Source organism: Petromyzon marinus, chromosome 4 (genome assembly GCF_048934315.1).
Source record: "Petromyzon marinus isolate PM22_M1 ecotype Great Lakes invasive population chromosome 4, UKy_Petmar_22M1.pri1.0, whole genome shotgun sequence".
Lineage (NCBI taxonomy): Eukaryota > Metazoa > Chordata > Hyperoartia > Petromyzontiformes > Petromyzontidae > Petromyzon > Petromyzon marinus.
This window is the reverse complement of record NC_133670.1, coordinates 11,053,537-11,067,808: the sequence shown is the minus strand read 5'-3', so window position 1 is coordinate 11,067,808 and position 14,272 is coordinate 11,053,537. Positions and strand designations below refer to the sequence as shown.

The following is a 14,272-nucleotide window of genomic DNA, read 5'->3' as shown; positions in this document are numbered from 1 at the left end:
ACGCCACGCCCCCTCCCCCTGGTGCCGGTGACGTCACGTGGACGGCAGGGTGGTTGAAGGAGGAACGCGCGAGCGTCGTCCGTGTCGCTCGGTGCCCAACGTCCTCCGGGTTCCTTCTGGCTCCGTACCCCCCCCTCCCTCCCTCCTGGCGCTCCCCTCATAGCCGCCACAGACCACGTCCTCGCATCCTTCGCGGCTGTCGGTGTCGCTGAACGGCGGCGCGGACAGCGCGAGGCTTCGCTCCGACGCGTCACAGCACTGTACGTACAGTGTCCGTACAGTGCCCGTGGTGTTACCGCGCGAGTCTCTCCGCCTTCTCGTCCGGAGGTGGAAGCGAGCGAGGGCGGACTCGGAGCAAGCGGCACGCGCACATCTTGCGAACAAAGGCGTGAGTGGCGCAATACACATTCGCGACACCTTTGCGGAACATATTTGAGTGGGCACAGCAGTGCAGCAGGATCTTCCGGAGTTGCAGCAGGACGCCCATCGTGTATGCGGTACTGCGTGAGTGACGCAGCGACCCACACGTGTAGGGCTATGACACGGGCTGACGGCAGGATCAGTCGTCTAGATATGTCGCTTTGTTTATGTTTTATTCACATAGGGCAACGATGCCTCAAGTAGAAAGTTACGCCATTCCACGAGTATAAGGGTGAGTTACACGGCAGCCCGCAAACCATCAGCACCCGTGTTATTGGCGCACAGTGTGGCAAAGGAATATTTAATGTAAAGTGTGTAAGCCGAGCCAATCGCATAAAGTTTGCGCAGCGATTAACATGCGGGGCATAGTGCATGTACACTTGTGTATAGAGTACACGGTTCACATAGAATGCGAAAGTGACAAACGTAACGCTGTATCTTTACAAGATTTTATACGTCGCACGCATGGTAGTTATAATAATTGAAATACCTTTAAGGGAATATGGAGTTATTTTTGTAGCCGAGCAATGTATTTTTTTTAACAAGTTTTGCTGGCTGGATTTCTGTCTGGCTAGGGTGGAGCTGTCCTTAGCGCACGTCTGCGGATTTACGTCACCCGCATCGTACTGTACAGGGTTGCGCCGGGTTCGTGCGTGCTGATGTCCCGCTTCCTCCCCCCTGTGGCCGTGTATCCCACGAAAACATGCCATGGAGGAGGATGTGAAACAGAGGGGAAAGCGAGAGAACAAAACTGAAAGAAGAGAGCGAGGCAAATCGAAGAGGAGTGGGAGTGGGGATTATGGAGAGGCAAGAGAGATTTAGACAGGAAATGGTGAGGTGGGGATCAGGAGAGTGACAGTGATAAGTGAGAGTAATGGATAGAGCGGCTTAGATACAGTGGAGGAAGGCGATGAATAGAGGAGAGAGAGGTGGGTAGGTAGGAGAGGAGACAGGGATATAAAAATGGTGAGAAGTCGAGATAAATGTGGATATACATTACAGAGAAGGCAAGAAGAAAAAAGCTGGAGATAGAAAGGGCTCTATGTAAGATTAAAGGTTTTGCTGAGATGGACGTACTGTCACGTCCATTGGACTTGCGGGTTGCTATTCAGCATTAAACATTTCGCATCATCTCCAGCACTCCTTGTAAACTGCATACGGGCATTTTTACTGTAACTCAAGAAAATATGATGCAATGTGAATCAAATTTGTATAGAAATCTGTTTTACTATGAGCGACTTACCCTGTTGAAAACCTACATTTATTAAAGGTTATCCCAAAACTTGTAGACAAAAAGCAGCGCTAAAGGACCGGCCTCTGCTTCCCGGCATCACTAATAATATGCTTCTGAGGGCAAAGCCGTATTTGGAATTAGTTGCATAAGCTGTCTATGCATGGTTTTTCTTTGAAGTTTCTGTTAGGTAGTTCAACGTACAACATAGTTAATGATTATCTGTCAGTATTAAGTATTGTACATTATGTTTTTAAATTACTGTTGTATTTATCTCCAGTAAATACTTTTTTCCCACTGAATATTTGGAGATTATATTACTCGAATACCATTAACCATAACCTGAGCGCTGATGATCCCCGTAGTATATAAATGATTCATTTACAGTGATAGTATAAGGTCGAGATATTAATTCGTTTTACCACGTTGACAAAGAAGGCTTAATTGATTATGCATTTTAATTGTTAAATTTATAAAACACTATTCATGGTTGGCCAAGTTAATTTAATGTTCATACACATTTATTTCCATAGCCTAATTATAAATGGCTTGAACAAGCTACATATAACTTGCCTTTTCTATTGTGGTGAACACTCTTTTTGTCTGATTTGTACACGATTTTTTTACATACATTGTCCACTTAATAACTTGTGTAACAGAAGTACCCTTGTTTGGCATGCAATAATCAATGCGTCAAAACAATAGAAATGACCGTTCGTGTCTCCAAAACGCCCAGAGCACGTTCCACCAGTGCTGTCCCTAACTTTCCTGCTTATTGATGCTCTTTGTCCAGGCCTGTTGCCAATTAATGCATTCCACATTTTAATGAAGATGTTAGCAACCGTTTTTGTTAAAGTCTATTTTAATTTGAAACCCTCAAGCTGATGGGCCTGGATTTGGTGCTAGATTGTATTAATCTTATTTTCCTAATTATGCGTACATATTTTAATTCCTATGGTATTAAACATAAGCACCCATCTGCAGTACCCATTTTATTTACAGTCATTGCTTAATGTTTGCCAAATGATGAGGCTCTCATCTAGTGTTTAAATAGAGCAATGTGACATTTTAAGCATTTATAAAAAATACTGAATATACCCAGTAACTTAGTCTTGCAAGTTGCTTTAAAAAGACTTGCTACAGAAGTAATAATTACCATTACTTAAAGTTTTCGTGACTGCAGAAATTCATACTCTTTAGGTCTTAATTTTAGGTCTTAATTACCATCTCAAGCAATTCAAGGATCCAAGATAGCACAGTTGAATAACAGACCGCATCTCATGAATCTGAGCTGATTCCTAACAATGGCGTTTACATGTTTTTGCCCACGCAGGGGCAGAGTTACTCAGAAATGGAGGTGGGAACAGCCCACAGTGAGGTCAACCCGAACACTCGTGTGATGAACAGTCGTGGCATCTGGCTGACATACGTGCTGGCCATTGGCCTGCTGCACGTGGTGCTACTCTCAATCCCATTCTGCAGCGTGTCTCTTGTGTGGACACTTACCAATGTCATCCACAACCTGGTACGTATAACTTCTTCAGTAATTATTGTGTTCTGTCCTCTACTACATCATGTATTTTGCTCAAGATTTCATGACACAAACTGTCAAATATAAAACAACGTTGGGAAAATGGTATATGAACTTGCTACGAGGTTTTCGAAAACATGCACAGAATGCTAAATGTGTATTAAATTATGACTTCCCTGGAAAATAAAAAAAAACTGCCGAAACTTAAAAAGTTACATTTCGAGGTATAATATTTCGTCTTCCTTTTGGGCTCAAAATACATGTTTATTATACGTGTAATATATCATTGGTGTGTTCATAAAAGTTTCTCATATCAAATACATCTGGCTGGCTTTTGAGCCTGTGTTCCAAAAATACTGAGTTTTCTGCAAAATGTTTGGTGTTTTAATGTGAATCAATTTGCTTTTTGTATTGTGCAGGGAATGTACATTTTCCTGCACACAGTAAAGGGTACGCCGTTTGAGACACCAGACCAGGGAAAAGACCGGCTGTTGACCCACTGGGAGCAGATGGACTATGGTGTGCAGTTCACCTCCTCCCGCAAGTTCTTGACAATTACGCCCATTGTGCTGTAAGTATACTGTATGTAGTTTCATTTATCTTGCACAACTCTCTCTGGACACTTCTTTACATTTTCGTATACTTTACCCTAGGAGGGTTCTAGCCATGTGCTGCATATTTTAACGGATGTTGAATAATGGATAAGGCAGCTTGTGGTGTCTGTGCATGGCTGTTATACGGACATGCTGCAGTGCATTTTACTTGCCCGTAGAGATTAAACACAACAGTGCAATCATGTTGCTTTAAAATGAAGTTTATAAACAAGGCTCAGGTTGCTAACAATGTGAACGCATTACATTTGAAATGTTACACACATAATGTATATATGTATTGTATATATGTACGTGTATATATAAAGCCCCAGATACAAGGATCATCAAGTCTTCCTTGACATGATGCATGTGTATCAGCTTGCACAGGTTGTATCAAAGCACATGGAGCTCTATGCCCTCTGAGCACCTGACCCTTTCACTTTTTTTGGATTAATACACTCAGATGGTATTTTTGACTTATGTTATGAATAGCCTTCTGAGGGGCATATTTGAGTGCTATTCTGGATTGGAGAAAAAAAAGAATATTGACCACCTCTGCTTTGCTGATGACGGTAATCATAGCAACTATTTACCCTAGGAGCAACCTTTTCTTAAGCCGGATTCAGATTAAAATAAAGAAATGAGGTGAATGAGAGAAATTGGGTGATTTTAGGCATCTTAATCTGATAATGAACCAACATACCAATGGTTTCCAAGAGAATAAAGTTTTCAATCGGTGCATATTATCTGCTATGACATGATCATAAACTGTAAAAAAAAGATTGAACAAAAGCTGAAATGTACGCAAATAAGCATGGAGGGATGCATGTTGAGAATCATACAGCGAGAAAGAAAAACATGGACCAAAATAGTGACCATTTAGCAAAGTGGGCTTGGACAAGATACGTTGTAAAAAGGGATGATGGTCAACAGAAGAGATGGGTCATGGAATTGGAGCCAAAGGAGTGAGAATATGCTCAAAGTGGAAACACTTTGTGGATATGGGTCGATGAGATCTGCTTCTGTGCAGGAGTGAGTTGGATTGTATTGCAGGACTGAGGGATATGTCAGCACAGGGAGGCCTTCCTCCAGTAGGAAAAGAGATCATGGCTGCTGCAGCTGCAGACGATGCATGTTTGTATACTGTAATGTCACCTTTTTATTGTTTGCTCGTGCAGGTACTTCCTGACGAGCTTCTACACCAAGTATGACGCAGTGCACTTTGTGGTGAACACACTATCCCTCATGAGTGTGCTCATCCCCAAGCTGCCTCAGCTGCATGGAGTCCGGATCTTTGGCATCAACAAGTACTGATGGTGCTGAATAGTCAGGGACCCAGAGAGAAAGGGTCCAGAGTTGGAGGCCCAGAACAGGGCGCTCAGAGCAATGGAGTCGGCATGAGAGGCCCGGCGTCAGGGGCCTTGGAGTGAGGGGCTTGGAGCTCAGGGGTCAGAGCAAGGGGACCGCACAACAGCAGGGATGTGGGGATTGGCAGCCATGTTGTGTGGCATTCTGTGTGCAATGCCTACTAGGATTTAAAAAGGTAACATTTAAAATGAAATGTCAACCCATTAGGTTATTTAGTTTGCTTATGTGAATACATGCTGTTAACCGTATAGTGTGCTTTTTGATTAAGGTTATTGTTACCATGGAGATTTACTGTTTTACAAATTTTATGTAAATTACAATTTGGTTTTAGTCATGAGGTAATTTGACGCATTGGTTGGAATTGCTTATTGCCCACAAAGAGAGTGTGGTATGTCATTTATTGGCATTGAGGTTTAGTGTTTTGAGTGCTTAGACTTGTATATTTTTTCCAAGCACAACGCTGAATTGTGTTGCATTTTAGATGTTATATGCAATGCATGACTGTCTATAGTTTATATATTCAGCCAGATTTAATTTCAGGAGCTTGTAAATTATTTTGTTGGTAATTTAAACAGGAAATATTTTACACATGTTTTGCTATACTTTTGTCAAATCTTAAGGTAAGGCACATGCCCTGTATAGTACTAACCTACCAGACTGAACCGAGATTTTACACAAAAAATTACATCACAACTTTTCAAAATAAAGTTGTGGTTGGACAGACTTGGCTAATCTTGCTTCAAGAAGAACACCATCTTTAGCTTGGTGTAATGTTTAATATTAAATCAATCATGGCAGTTGTGTTCTCCATATTACCCAAGAAATGATGCGAATGAGCTGTAATGACTGCATTGTGAACCATGTGAATAGCATCAATTAATTGATAAACAGTATATTTAAAGGTAGCCACAACTGACATCTTGCTTGTACAGTGGTTGTGATTGGAATTCTTGAACTTTATGCGACCGTTTATACATTTGTTTTTTTGCATTAAGACACGATGGCATCTGGTAGTGCACATTAAGACGGAACTCCATAAAATTGACAAGTATCACACTTGATGGTTGTACTGTATTATAAACTGGGCAGGTCCTGGTTCAACCTTTTGGAATAAGGCCTGCACTGCAGCATATAAAACTAAATGGCTCCATATGTAGGAACAAAATGCAACCCTTCAAGAATAAAGAATAATTGTAAATTGCTGGAATATTTAAACCTCCATTGAACTAGAGTAACCATTACATTTTCTCCTGCCAAAGAATTGTTTTACAGATTAAAGTTGATCATGAGATTTTTTTTATTGCCGTATTTAGTTTAAATCCTATGTAATTTGTTAAAACCTGAAAAAATAGGGTGTTTTAGAACATTCAAAAAAGTAAGGTCAGTAGATTTAATGCCCATCGTTAAGACCTTCCCAAAAGTTTTTTGATGATTGCAAGGCTTAATGTATATTAAAATTTGCAGGTGGTACTATACGCTTACCTGCTGGAATTTCCGCTTTATGCTATTGTATCTTTCCACAAACAAGTCTTGAAAAATCTTGCAGTCGTCTAGAGATGTGTACAGTACTGTGTAATGTACATAGCATTGTTAAGTTTCGATATATCTAGTAATCAATATGCGTGAAGCTGTTTCATACTCCCAGTTCAGATTTTGAATTGTGCATGGTTATAAATAAAGTGAACATATGGAAGGGACACGGAATGACCTGGGTTTTGTTTTAACGGTTGTCCCCAATACATGACAGATGGTGAGTTGTTTTTTGAGAATGTATTCTCGGTCTTATAATAATCATGTCACACTGCCGGTACTGTATTTGGTTTTAATATTGAAAGGGAAATTTATGATGTGCCACAGGCTTATCACGTTCAGATTTTTTTGAGATTTGAAAGTGTTATTTGGTGTAGTGTTTAGTCTATTCCGATAAAATGTGAATATTTTTTTATTTACACTTTGTAAGATACTACACAATAAATATGCAGTTATCTCACAAAATCCACATGGTATTGGACTGTTCCCTTATCAAAAATTGTACACACCTTTCGTTTTAGCTATGTATGCAACCATCAATGCACGCGTTCACAGTTTTATATGAATACTTAAGTTGTCATCTGGTGTGTAGGTTTTGTTTGGCAAGCAGGTCATGAAGCTATTAAAATGACTGCTTTGTAAAGAACAATAATCTGACCTGTGCATACATCCTGACAAACATTAGTCATGAAGATTTTTACAAAACGTCAAAAATGTAGTGAGGGAAAAAAGTATTTGATCTGCTGATTTTGTACGTTTTCCCACTGGCAAAGAAATGATAAGTCTATCATTTTAATGGTAGCTTTATTTGAACACTGAGAGACAATAACAAAAAAATCCAGAAAAACGCATGTCAAAAATGTTATAAATTGATTTGCATTTTAATGAGGGAAATAAGTATTTGACCCCCTCTCAATTAGAAAGATTTCTGGCTCCCAGGTGTCTTTTATACAGGTAACGAGCTGAGAGTAGGAGCACACTCTTAAAGGGAGTGCTCCTAATCTCAGCTTGTTACATGTATAAAAGGCACCTGTTCACAGAAGCAATCAATCAGATTTCAAACTCTCCACCATGGCCAAGACCAAAGAGCTCTCCAAGGATGTCAGGGACAAGATTGCTGGAATGGGCTACACGACCATTGCCAAGCAGCTTGGTGAGAAGGTGACAACAGTTGGTGCGATTATTCGCAAATGGAAGAAACACAAAAGAACTGTCAATCTCCCTCGGCCTGGGGCTCCATGCAAGATCTCACCTCGTGGAGTTGCAATGATCATGAGAACGGTGAGGAATCAGCCCAGAACTACACGGGAGGATCTTGTCATTGATCTCAAGGCAGCTGGGACCATAGTCACCAAGAAAACAAGGAAGCACATATATATGCCCGTCTGAAGTTTGCCAATGAACATCTGAATGATTCAGAGGACAACGGGGTGAAAGTGTTGTGGTCAGATGAGACCATAATGGAGCTCTTTGGCATCAACTCAACTCGCCGTGTTTGGAGGAGGAGGAATGCTGCCTATGACCCCAAGAACACCATCCCCACCGTCAAACATGGAGGTGGAAACATTATGCTTTGGGGGTGTTTTTCTGCTAAGGGGACAGGACAACTTCACCGCATCAAAGGGACGATGGACGGGGCCAAGTACCGTCAAATCTTGGGTGAGAACCTCCTTCCCTCAGCCAGGACATTGAAAATGGGTCGTGGATGGGTATTCCAGCATGACAATGACCCAAAACACACGGCCAAGGCAACAAAGGAGTGGCTCAAGAAGAATCACATTAAGGTCCTGGAGTGGCCTAGCCAGTCTCCAGACCTTAATCCCATAGAAAATCTGTGGAAGGAGCTGAAGGTTCGAGTTGCCAAACGTCAGCCTCGAAACCTTAATGACTTGGAGAAGATCTGCAAAGAGGAGTGGGACAAAATCCCTCCTGAGATGTGTGCAAACCTGGTGGCCAACTACAAGAAACGTCTGACCTCTGTGATTGCCAACAAGGGTTTGCCACCAAGTACTAAGTCATGTTTTGCAGAGGGGTCAAATACTTATTTCCTTCATTAAAATGCAAATTAATTTATAACATTTTTGACATGCGTTTTTCTGGATTTTTTTGTTGTTATTCTGTCTCTCACTGTTCAAATAAACCTACCATTAAAATTATAAACTGATCATTTCTTTGTCAGTGGACAAACGTACAAAATTAGCAGGGGATAAAATACTTTTTTCCCTCACTGTATGTCAGTTTTAAATGCATAATATAGGTATCTGGTAATTTTCCTCAGGATTCAACATTTACCAGTTGGAACCTAAGCTCAGAAATCTGTTGTAGAACTGAATCAGCATGCCTTATTTTTAAAATTGTCAAATAAGCACAGTTGCCAATTTTTGTAATACAAACATTGCAAGCCGTAATCTGGCATTTTGGTCAATGTTAATACCTACTTTGGAGAATAACAGTAGGCCCACAATAGCTAAAATAATAACTGAAATAATAACTGTGTGACCAGGGCGCAAGCACAGGCAAAGTTAATTATCCAGGAGGTCTAATGATGAAATAATCCACTCCATTAATAACACTAACACTTTTTTTTGTTCCTGGGTAGTAAGTGTTATTGCCTAATTGCTTATGCCTCAAAAGTACAGTTAATGGCTATTAGTCCCCACAAACTTTGCTTTTGTGACCAGGACAGTGATATCTTGAAATGTACCTATTTTCAATGAGAAAACGTGTGCATTTGTGTCATTCCTTCACGTAAAATCCTGGTCACAAAAGCAAAGTTTGTGCGGAATAATAGCCATTTTCAATACTTTTTAGGCATAAACAATTAAAAAATAACACTACCCAGGGACAAAATCGTGTTACATAGTGTCATTATTGTGTTTGGTATATAGAACATATAAAACGTTTAAATTAGAATTCAAAATTAATGGTAACATACGGTACTGTAGACGTTAATCTACAGGGACTCATTTTCAATATGAAATGTTTTTTTTAAAATGTTAATGAAAAACACAAATTTCAGAATTACAGCAAACATAGAATGTACATTATTCACCTTAAATTTGGGGTGTATTTGATTTGTTTAATTAGACACGTTATAAACATGCCTAATTAGCATACACAAAGCCTCTTATTTAAAATTACATTCCGATCAAGGTCACATGCAATGCTGGACAATTGGCCATTGTTATGCCCCTAGTGCTGCTCAAGATTTCACTTTGCTCAACTTTTGAATGAGCCATTCAGAGTTGCCTTGTCGGATGGAACATGCTGGTGGCGTGTAATGTATTTTACAGCGGACAAATATGTAGCCACCAGGAGGTTCTGAGTCTTGTGCGAATCACAAATGTTAAAATTGTCAAATGCATGTGCTGCCCGGAGAGATCTATCTCTTCCAGCTTTATTAGCTGCGTGAGGCGCATGAGTGTTTGCTCACATTGGTAGATTTTAATTATCAGCGTTGAGATTCCGCTTCACTATTTACTGTTGTGAGCAATTGCTCCAGGTGCACAATACATGATGAGAAGTCGGTCATGTTTGCGGTTGGGGCAAAGGACAGCATGACTTTGCTATACTGTACAGTTCATTCCTCTGGCTATATGTAGTGGCCAGTGTGCTCTTATCGTTATCTGCAATGCGCGCCGTTGGTGTGTGGCTATGGCTGGCCATTGAACATTAAAGATTCACACGAATGAAAACATTACCTAAGGAAAACCTTATCTTGCCCATAAGGAATGCATTAAACTTTTTTTCAATGCAAGTGTCTTATCAAATTCGACGCTGTTATTCGAATAAGCTCAGTTGTGCTGCCAGGCATTTAATCACAAAGTTGTAATAGATTCCACATTTTATTGCATGAAATACTTTTTCATGAGGCAGCAAACAACATACTTTCCATGTATTTCGACGTCATTCATGATGTATAAATGTACTGAAAAATGTACTTGCATGCTCTATTATTTCCCTTCCATGGAAGCATTTTTATTAACATTTGACATATCTTATTGTGCAGTAGCTGGCTTTTTAAAGAGTCAGCGAAATTGTTGGTGTAATTACATACTGAAAGAAAATACTTCAGCTATATTTTCTGGTAAGCATATTGCATACAATCTAATGTAATTCGCCACACCACAAATTACTCCAAACTATGTATTTTATGAGCTTATAGCTGCGTAACGTGAATAATCCATGAAAGGTGGATTATAGGAGTGGGACGCGTCAATAACTACTTCAATAATCTGCGGAAAAATCGCTGATTATAGGAGTTTTGCCTTTTTAAAGGAAACTAAAATGATTCAAATCTGTCATATTGGTCTATAGCTAAGGATTTGTGCACGTTTGAGATTTAATAATCAAAACACATTGTCTCTGTCAACAGACCACGTCCGTCGGCAGACAATACAATATAAACAATACATCGTGCAATGTGGGAGTAGTGTCACGGCTATCCATTTCCAGTAAAAATGCAATAAAGCATCTGCGAAAAACTTTAACGGAGTTCCACTTTCAAGAACAAATACGCTAAACAGTTACACAATCCATTGGAATTTGCATTGCGAATGTATTCTAGAGCTCGTGATAAATCTTAAACCAATTAGACGTACAATTTCACAGCCAATATCATGCTTCATTAAAACATTTGGTTAGGCCACGTCATGGTCTGGCCAAAATTATGTCGTAAAGCCACCACCACCCGACAAAGCCAAACTAATTAAATCGTCACGTGCATAGCGTATAACGCTGCAGTTAATTATTGTTTCAGAACAACAATCCTCACATCCAAATTTAGCAATTAGATACCAAATTTTATGAATGTATATTATTGAAATATGTTTATTTAACTTACTGATCATCTGAATCATAATTGGAACGTTCAAACGATGGTATACGTGACGATTTAATTTGTTTGCTTGTGCCCGGTATTTTAGGGTCGTCTCAAAGGCACAAATTTCACCGAATCATCACGTGGCCGAACAAAAAATCTATTATGAATCATTAACCAGTTGTGGTCAGCAGGTGGCGTCATAGGTTTTAAACAAAATTACAACCACAATTCAAGCGATGAACAGGAGAGTTTTGTTATTGTGTTCTGGGTTAAAACGACTGCTCTTCAAAGATGGCTTAGATGTCAGTCATGTTATGTGGGGTATGTTTATTCTATGTCAAAGTTTCGAGAGCATTATTGATGGTTAGTTGCAGCTGCCAACACCTTTGAAGGTCCATTACTGGAAAATTATACACCAGCCATTTCTGTGACCAGTCACAAGCTAATCACGCAGTTATTTCAATGCTAAATTATCCGAACCAAACATTAAACTAATTTTCAATGGTACAGTATATTTTTTCAAGTAGTGGTATCCCAAACTTTCGCAGCAGCTTAAATTCCCTTTTCACATCATCAATATGTAAACTCCCCCTCCCCCCTCGCCGGTCTGCACATGTTCACCCCCTCTACACCGTTCATCATGCTAAGTCCGCCAATTAAATGCAAATTTTATGCTAATTCCTTTGTCAAGGCGCTCTGTTTCTTCTCACACAGCTTAAAGGTCGCGGTCAGAGCTTGGCTGTGTTCGCTCCAGCGCTGTCCTCGAGACAGTCTCGTCCCTTCACCTGATGAAGGCCACTTGTGTTGTGGCCAAAACGTCGTGAGAATTTTATTGTGTTATTTTATTTTATTAATTTATTATTTTATTCTCATTCTACGTGACTTTACCGAAAGAACCAAAGAAGATATACACCAGAATTTTACAAGTACTCTACAGTAGAACTAATCTCGTTCACGGTTGGGTGGGAGACGGTTATCGCGAATCCCATTATCGCGGATTCCATTATCTGATGTTAACAGAAGATTTACTCTATCATCAGCCATGAGCAATCCACTGCTGGATGAAGGCCTTATCAAGCCATCGACAGCTTTCACGGGTCTGCAATGTAACTAACATTCCACCCAGCACCTGCACACCAGCTGATTTCATCACTCTATCTACTTGGTTGATGTCTTCTAGGACACGTTTAATTCCTTGGCAGCCACTTCTTCACAACTGTGGACCATCTGCCGTCATTCATTTGAGCGCCGTGTCCTGCCCAAGCACATTAATTTATTGATATCGTTTACTATCTAATTCATGCTTTCCCCTGTTTCTCAATGTAATTTCAAGCATGCATCTCTATGCTTCTTTGGCAACCTTTATGTATTTGTTCCATTTGTGTTAATTACCACGTTAATGAACCTTATGTCATAGCATGTAGTACACACTGATGAAAATCTTTGCTCTTGAGGCACACTGGGTGTGTTACTTTTTAATGATCAAGTCCAGCTTTTCCAAAAGCCCTGCAACATGTTCCCGTCTGCCTCTTTATCGGATCATTTTGATTCTGGTCGCCTTCAGGACCTGCGTTTTCGAGCTGTGTCTCTCTGGCCCATACATCAATGAAAAAAAAAAAAAATGTATTGTAATACAATTGCAATCATGCGAACAGTGAATGGTTTACGTACAAATGCTGAAAGCATTCCCACCCCTATTGGTTAGCATGCACTGCTCAGTGCAACGAGCACTTGAAGAGTGGTACAGCAAACGTTGAAATATATGTGTAAGGGACTTGCTGAGGAGGCGAACCCTATGAAGAAATTGACAAATATAAAGTCAACGGGTCTGATGGCTTGTGAGTTCAAATAGCGGCGCCCGACTCTCATTGGCGAGGAGCTATCACAGCAGGAGCCGACGTGGGGCGAACAATCTGATTGGAAGGCGGGAGAACCGTTTAAGTCACATTTGTCTTCAGGCTAATTGGATCATTTGGAGGGACCCTGGGGTCCCGCAAAAATCAGGTCAATAATTATTATTTTTCAGTCCGCCCACTCGTGATCCCGACAGCAACGCGCCGCCCGCCCAGACTCGTGCCAACAAGCGCCAGCAGCAGGCGGCGATCGACACGATGGGCGCCACCCCACCGGCCAAACGCGAGCCCCGGGGGGCGTCCGCCGCAGTGGCGCGCGGCGACGACGCCCTCCGGTCAGCCGTCAATCCTCAGCTTCTTTGCCAAGGCGAGCCCACCGCCCAGGCAGTGAATTTAACGTGTTTACGTAATTTTTCAACTTTTTACGAAACTTAGTGCCCCGAGTAGCTGTCGACGAGGCCAATCGATTGACCACTAGTTTTGTTGTCGGTAAGGCAAGACTCGTGTCGCTACGCGGTTTTTCCCACCCCGGGGCAGTGATGGGACCCCGGGGTCCCGCCAATTGCTTCAATTGAAGGAGCCCGGAAAAAAACAAATGCAAATGAGCGGTCGTTTGGCAGAGAAACGAAGGGGATTGGTCGAGAGTCGGGAGAGTTCCAGAAAGGATGGGGAAAAGAATAAAAGGAGTGGATAGAAAGGGTTCTGGGTGGCACCTGAACCGAGTCCAGGACTGCAATTCCCTCAAGTGTTACACGCTGTGCTGAAAGACGTAATAAAGTCCAAGTTCAAGACCTACCCGGGCTAGGAAGTCACAAAAATTACAGCCAAAGGCCCGACGGGTCTAATGGCTTAATGTCTTTTTTTTAATGAACGTGAATGGACAGCAAATTCAAGTTGCCTTGAACGTGCACTCTCACTGGCCTG

At 41.1% G+C, this 14,272-nt stretch overlaps 1 protein-coding gene across 2 annotated transcripts; it reads left to right on the top strand.

Annotated features, from left to right (window-relative positions):
* On the top strand, positions 1-7,138 carry LOC116938736 (ORM1-like protein 3). 2 transcript variants are annotated; one of them, XM_032946282.2, is made up of 5 exons: positions 171-388; positions 605-652; positions 2,985-3,176; positions 3,602-3,753; positions 4,954-7,138. In XM_032946282.2, the coding sequence occupies exons 3-5, from the start codon at positions 3,003-3,005 to the stop codon at positions 5,087-5,089; spliced, it is 462 nt and encodes a 153-aa protein (XP_032802173.2). In that variant the 5' UTR covers positions 171-388; positions 605-652; positions 2,985-3,002; the 3' UTR covers positions 5,090-7,138. The 2 variants fall into 2 exon arrangements, with proteins under 2 accessions (XP_032802174.1, XP_032802173.2); XM_032946283.2 differs by lacking the exon at positions 605-652 and having other exon boundaries at positions 1-388.
* Positions 7,139-14,272: the final 7,134 nt, after the last annotated feature.

Bases quoted from the DNA above. Each gene is read 5' to 3' on its own strand.
- LOC116938736 (XM_032946283.2), top strand. From the start codon at position 3,003: ATGGAGGTGGGAACAGCCCACAGTGAGGTCAACCCGAACACTCGTGTG. The intron at 3,177-3,601 runs GTACGTATAACT...TGTATTGTGCAG, and splicing joins CCAATGTCATCCACAACCTG to GGAATGTACATTTTCCTGCA. The intron at 3,754-4,953 runs GTAAGTATACTG...TTGCTCGTGCAG, and splicing joins ACAATTACGCCCATTGTGCT to GTACTTCCTGACGAGCTTCT.